Genomic DNA, 7,156 nt, shown 5'->3' with positions numbered 1-7,156 from the left:
TTCCCGAGTATAGGATAAGACAATAAGTCGAAGCAGCAGCTTTTCATCCTTTTTCTCACTTCCCTTTCTTTAACCTTCCTTCTTTTTTGACAGCTTCTTCCAACCCGGTGTCCTCCAGACACCGCAAATCCGACCTCTGTCGCTGCTGCTGACTATTAAGGAAGGGAAATTCGGCTGCTCTCTATCGGGCCAGGTCGTCACGCCACGCGGGGCGAGAAAGATTTGAGGGCTTCTCCCAGAGACCATGTGCCCCGGGAGTAGGTCGGTTTTTCCACCCATCTTCCCCGCCCTTTCTCCGCCTTTCCTGATCCTGAAGACCGCCTGGCTGCGAAGCGAGCGACGGTGGCTATAGCAACCCCGCCGCCGGCTAAGGCCCGCCTCTTGCTTTGCTTTGCTTTTGCCTGCGCAGAGAGGGAGGAGGGAGACGGAAACAGCCGAGAGGCGCCGGGTCTCCCGGGGCCGGCCCTAGGGGCGAGGAGCCGGCTCTAGGCCGGGAACATGGGAGTCAAGATGGACGAAAGCGGCGAGCGCAGGAGCTGGCGGAGCAGCCCAGGTAGCGCGCAGGGATCGAGCGGGGTTGGGATCTGCTCCCGAAGCGCCGGGGAGGAGGGCGCCCGAAGGTTCACTTTTTAGGTCCCGATTGGCATCGCTGCCTGGCGGCTTCTTGTTTTAGAGCTCCCCGCTCGTTGCAGTCGGGGTAGGTAGGGCTCTTGGTCTGTGGGCGGGTGGCGACTAACATCCAGATTCTGGCATCCCGTGGGAGCAAATGCTTCTCCGGGAGCGCGTGTTCTCCTCGAGTCGGCTGGGGAGGTTCGGTGACCCAGCATGCACTGCAGCCGTTCCAGAATGGGCCGGTCCAGGTTCCTGGGAGGGCGGGAGGGGAAAGCGGGGTTGCAAAAGCTTTCCCGAACGTGCTTGGCCTGCTCCGGATAACCCCAGCAGGGAAGGGACGAGGAGCATAGAGATTTCCCGGCCTGGTCATCTCCACAGTAGCAGCAACTGACTTAAGACTTAGAAATAACTTTATTGTCACTTTAAATGTCCACTAAAGGGCATACATTAAAATGAAATTTCGTGGCATACAGCTCTCAAAGGGTCACCACTGGAATGGAATGGAATGGAATGGAATTAAGAATTATTAGAATAATAGAATGTAATAAAAGCTTTATTGTCACTTTGAATATACACTAATCGCCATACATTAAAATGAATTTTTTTGGCATACAGCTCTCAAAGGGTCTCCACCTCCAATATACACTACATAAACATGACAAAACTATGAAAGAAAGAAAGAAAGAAAGAAAGAGAAGAAAGAGAAAGAAAGAAAGAAAGAAAGAAAGAAAGAAAGAAAGAAAGAAAGAAAAAGAATATACCCACATATTATATGGCACAGAGAAACAGCAGTATAGTTCGGATGTGTACATGTGCATCGTGAGAAAAACGAATCTTGCGAGTTTACCATAGAGATGGCATAGAGAACAAAACTCTTATAGAATTGGGTAATCCTGCTATAAATACTTCAAAACATCCCAGAGCGGAGCAACAGAAAAATTGCTAGAGCATTGGGGGGGGGGGATTCCCTCTCCTAAATCAGACATTTTTTCTTTCTTGCTAATCCACTACTAATGGAAAGAACTTGGCACCAGCAAGCAGGGATTTTAAAGACCCGTGCGCTGTTGTCACTGGACAACAGTCCCTCCATCTTTTGCATTGCTTGCTGCAGATCAACTGAGGAAAGATGAGATACAGATAGTCTTTGACACAGTTGAGCTCAAAGTTTCTGTGGCTAAGCGAGACACTTGTTAAGTGAGTTTTGCCCTATTTTACAGCCTTTCTTGCCATAGTCATTAAGTGACTGACTGCAATTTTTAAATTAATAACACGATTGTTAAGTGAATCTGGCTTCCCCCTTGACCTTGCTTGTCAGAAGGTTGCAAAAGGTGATCATATGACCCTGGGACACTACAACTATCAAAAATGTCAGTCAATTTACAACCACAATTGAGCTCAAAAATTTCAATTGCTAAGCCGCAAGGTAGTTAAGTGAGTTGTGTAATGTGTGTGTGTATACACATTATAGGTAGGTAGGTAGATAGGTAGGTAGGTAGGTTGATAGATAGATAGATAGATAGATAGATAGATAGATAGATAGATAGATAGATAGATAAAGATATACAGAACTACCAAAAGGGATCTTGCACTCAATTGGCTCTTAATTCCCAGGACCCGGTTCAAGGACATTCTTAAGGGCAAGATGACTTGGGGCTTGTTATATTTTGGTAAGGAAGAGATTGTTGCAGAAATCAGGTAACCACAGAAAAAGCACACTTTCTAGGCATCATAAGATGACAAGATTTAGAAGAAGGAATCCAGAACAGGTAGACTGGGCAGATATTCTTGAGAGAAGATGGCCCCTCAAGTAGCCTGTTCCTATGCCATGTAGGACTTTAAAGGAGATTAAATTGAATCACGTAGAGAAGTTTTATTGAAAGCCAGTGCAGCTTGTGGTGCAACATGGGCATAACAAGATGCATCCATATCTACCTGTGCTACTACATTCTGGACCAATTGCAACTTCCTGATCATTTTTGGAGGCAGCTTTATGTAACACACATTACTCCAGTCCAGAAGAAAATAAGACATGAGTGAGATAATAAAAGGATGATGGTGGACCATAATTTTTATATTTCTGAATTTTATACTATTGCATTAAAACCTTGATTTAATGATCATTCAAGAGTGATGTCCATGAAATCTGAGTTGTGGTGTTACGTCTAAATGTATTTCATTTACATCACTTTGTGTCATTTGTATAATTATGCAGTTGATGTAAAAAGGTTTTTGCAGTAACATTTTAATTTAGTAGATACATTTTAATGGTCAGCTCCTGACATTAATCCATGAAACAGGAGATGAAATTCATATTAAAAAATTGTCCATTGTGTCTGAAGTCTGTTGAATCAAGAACATACTATCCTATCCCTGCATTTGTAGTCTTGTTCATCTTTAGGTAGAAATAATTTCTTGGTACCAGAGTATCTGTAAAACATATCCTGAAAGATAAATGACTACTGCCTAATGGATGTTTTAATTTCCTAAAGACATATTAAAAGTCTTTGTAGAATGAAAGAATCTTTCTGTACTATTTTAGCTTTCTCATGCAAAATAGGATGTACTTACATTCCATTTTATTGGAAGCTGCCCAGAATTGTCTGAAAGATGGGCGATCATATAAACGTTTTAAATAAATAAATAAATAAATAAAATAAAAGGTGGAAGATCTCCATAATGGTCTGTCTTTCCTACTAAGCAAGTGTAACACAGATTGAGGAAATACTACTTTAAAAATATTAATGAAAAAGCCATTCTTTCTGAGAAAAGTTTTTACTAGTGATATTATCCAGGTGCAAATCTATAGCAGTAGAACTTTCTGCCCAGAGAATAAAAAAATAGGTAGTTCTTGCTTAGCAACCACAATTGGGACCTGTTGCCAAGCACAGAAAATCATGTGACTGAGATGGAGTTATACCATCACACTCCATTCTGTTGTTGTGAGTTATCACATGACCTTGATTTGTGATTTTACTTCTATCTTCATTAATTCTGCTTCTGGGAAGCCAGTTGTGAATCCCGCAAATGGCATGACCACAAGACTTTGCAACAGTAATAAATATGTGCCAGTTGCAATCAAATGGCTGCAAGGTGTTACAATGATCATAAACAGGAAGTTTGGTCGCAAAGCTTTGGGTTTGTTTTTACACTATCATAACTTTGAATAGTCATAAAATGAGGTATTTGGTAAGGACTACTTACAGTCTTCATAGCTTTTTGCATCACTCTTAGCAAAGTAAACTAATGAGTGACATCTAAAATAAAACTCAATTAGAGTTACTGAGAAACAGGAACTTCAATTGTGCAAACATCCCAAGAAGTTCTTTTATAGCATTTAAACAAAGGGAGCTCTTCCCAAGCAGTTCAGCCAGGAGTATATGAGAAGTAAGAAAAGATACAATGGTATTCTTTTATTGTAAGTCCCATTTTGTCCTTCTTCCTAATAAAATTTTCAAGAGCTGAATAGATTCATTTTTATATAGCTTTTGTTCTGCTCTTTTGTCAGTATATTCTAGTTATCACACAGGGCTGGTTTAACTATTGACAAACTAACAAACATTATTCTGATCTTAGGCCACTCTCAAAATAATGTTTCTTTAATTGCTGAGCTATTACATTTTCTGTGAATTTTAGTGTTAAACTTTAAAGATTTGTTGCTGAAAAAAACTTTTGCAAAGACTGCATTGGTTTGCTTCTATGTTGTTTTCCACCATAATAAAGTTGTTAAAGTTATAGTAAATACAGTAAGCAGTCTATAAAAAAAAGAAAAAATTATGCCATTTGCTTTCATCGCAATCTAAACTTAAGTACCATCTGCTACTTAAGCCTATGAAAGCACAGCATTCTCCATTAATGAATCTACTTTCTTGATAGCAAAATATTGAAGAAGGGTTTTTTTAAAAAAAAAATTCCTACAACTCCAGATTTTTAACAGTAGGCAATCACAACAATCTACAGTTGGTTTTTTCTCTTTTTTTATTTCAGTAATTGACTATCTGACCATTCCTAGGTATGGACTAGCAAGCCCATTCAAAGGACATTTAAGTACAAAAAGTAATGGTAAGTAATTTATGTGATGTGAATTTATTTGGAAACCACACTAGATGTAGACTGCTACAAGTCTTTTATTTAAGCATTCGTTTGACAGAACGTAATAATATAATCAGTTATGCTTTAACCAAGAAATTAAATCTAAACCTAATAGTGTTATTTAAGAAAGATATTTAGCCATCTTGATCTTGTTTTTAGCAATAAATAATACAACTTTCAGTCTCGAGAAAACTATTAAAGAAGCATAACTAAATATTTTTGAAACCATGTAATGTAATAATTCAAAAAATGTGCATTAAGCATTATCATAGTTCTTTATTTAGCTTCTGTTTTCAAAACATGGTGAATTAAAATTGCCATATTTATTGTATGAAAAATTAAGTAAATTCTCTCACCACTTGCCCCAGTCAAGTGCTTTCTGTCTTCATTGGCATGAAATTGTCAGAACCTTCAAGCTGAAGTCCTTAAGCCTCTTTACCTCAGAGTGATCACATTGACTTCATAATGGGTCTATTCTTGGAGTAGCTGTTTTGAGGGTCTCATGCTAATTTCATATGCATGGATACATGCTGCTCCACTGACTATTAAGACATAAACTTTTCCTGGCAGAAGCATTGCTGAAATGGCTCTGTGATTAGCGCTCATCTTGTTCATGGCTCAGTAACAGAAGAATTCTCAGTCCTGTGTGAGGGTTGATTTTAGTCTGCTTATTTATTTAATATATGATTTATTTAGTTGTTGGAATTGCTATCTTAGCACAGGCTATGAACTCTGATGGTATTAAGAAACGAAGAGAGCAAGACCATTGAATAAGCCTGCTGATAGCAGTCCTCTGACCTCTTGGAATCTATGATCCCAGCAAATACAGCTGAAGCTCACTCATATCTAAAGAATTAAAGAATCTGGAAGAAACGGCACCCTGTTTAATCTAAATTAATTCATAGCAAGAAATAGATGTGCCTAATGAAAGATCATTACGTTTAGAGCATAAAACTATCTAATTTTTTTTTTATGTTAAGTTGAAAAAAAATAGGAGTAATAACTTAAACTTTTAAAAATGTAGTGCTTTCGCAGAGGGTTTTCCAGGATCTTTCAGTTTGAAAACCTACACCTGTAAGCAATACTATGGCATCAAGTATTCCAACCATTTCTCAGGCCATTTTAAATAAGACTTAACAAAGTAAATATTCCTATTATAAAATAAGCACCTTTTATATAGAACAAACACCTCAGAGAATGCTATATAAATCTTGAGAAAGATTCTCTGCCAAGGATTTCATTAATCTACTTATTCTCTCATATGTGAGAGAAAGAAGGACCTCATATACAAACTGCCACCTCCTGGACCTGGGTGAGGTTTTTCCTCTGGTTCAATGTAAACAATCCTTGTTTTATGATTCCACCTAACTTTTTACTTAATAACATTTTAGACCAAATGATGGTATGTAGAATAAATTGGTTTAGTTTAAGTATGTTTAGTTTCCTTTAGTACACCTTAATCTCAGTTCTATGTTTTAAATACTTTAAATGTTTTAACTACCATTGCTTTGGACAATTTCAATTTGTGGCTGAAAGCTTTAACTATATTTTTAATTATTGAAATAATTATGTAGGTTCTGTAGCTAGATCATCACTGCTTTCTCATGAATGGGCTTTGGACAAGATCACCATCATTTTCCTTTTTTTCATAGTTTATTCATTCCAAGAAAAAAATGTATGCAACAATATCCAGGTATACTGTGCTATTTAGAATAGAATAAAATAGAATTCTTTATTGGCCAAGTGTGATTGGACACACAAGGAATTTGTCTTGGTGCATATGCTCTCAGTATACGTTAAAGAAAAGATACATTCATCAAGAATCATAAGGTACAATACTTAATGATAGTCATAGGGCATAAATAAGCAATCAAATCACAGTCAAGATAAATCGTAAGGATACCAGCAACAAGGTTATAGTTATATTTATTTCATTTTAATGCCACCTTTATTTACATTTTCAATTTTTTCCTTGTATCTGCAATTGTGGATCAAAAGTATTGGCATTTTATCCTAATGCTCAAATATGTTTTATTTTGGTAGCTTTCTGCATTGACTCCTCCTCCCGCAGACTCAGTAATCAGTACCTCATCAGGGATCACATGGCTGTTCATTACAATAAAATACTTTCAGCCAAAGGTAAAAACACTCATACTTGAATTATTTTCAAGCATTTTTTATAATACTCATACGGTATGGTAGTAAGAATGTCTGATTAGGATCCTAGAGATCAGATTCAAATGTCCACCTGGTCCTAAAGATAACAGATGGGCTTGAGCCACACAACAGTGTATATTACTTCATACTTTATAAAGGCAACAAAAGGATAAAGTATTATAAGTATTCTGTTATCAGAAAATAAGAATTTGCAACAGACATACTCTTTAAGAAAACTTAGTTAGAGATGCAGATCATGTGTGCCCTTGCAATATGTTTTTTTTTAAACTAAAGTGAG

General features: G+C 37.5%; 1 protein-coding gene across 6 annotated transcripts in view; it reads left to right on the top strand.

Moving 5' to 3' along the window:
• The first annotated feature begins 306 nt into the window (after positions 1–306).
• SPATA7 (spermatogenesis associated 7) overlaps positions 307–7,156 on the top strand; it is a 40,251-nt gene continuing 33,401 nt past the window's right edge. For 3 of the 6 annotated variants that reach the window (XM_034418280.3, XM_034418281.3, XM_034418279.3), the window contains exons 1-3: positions 307–553; positions 4,597–4,671; positions 6,745–6,840. In XM_034418280.3, the coding sequence (XP_034274171.2) occupies positions 499–553; positions 4,597–4,671; positions 6,745–6,840 (226 nt within the window). In that variant the 5' untranslated portion in view covers positions 307–498. Of the gene's footprint in view, positions 554–4,596; positions 4,672–5,157; positions 5,348–6,744; positions 6,841–7,156 lie in introns of those variants that run through there. The other 3 variants (XM_087873146.1, XM_087873149.1, XM_087873142.1) reach the window with 1 other exon arrangement.

The sequence above is a fragment of the Pantherophis guttatus genome, chromosome 1 (assembly GCF_059756535.1).
Source record: "Pantherophis guttatus breed Tessera chromosome 1, ASM5975653v1, whole genome shotgun sequence".
NCBI classification, from domain to species: domain Eukaryota; kingdom Metazoa; phylum Chordata; class Lepidosauria; order Squamata; family Colubridae; genus Pantherophis; species Pantherophis guttatus.
Note: the sequence above shows the minus strand (reverse complement) of the source record. Positions and strands in the feature narration are given on the sequence as shown.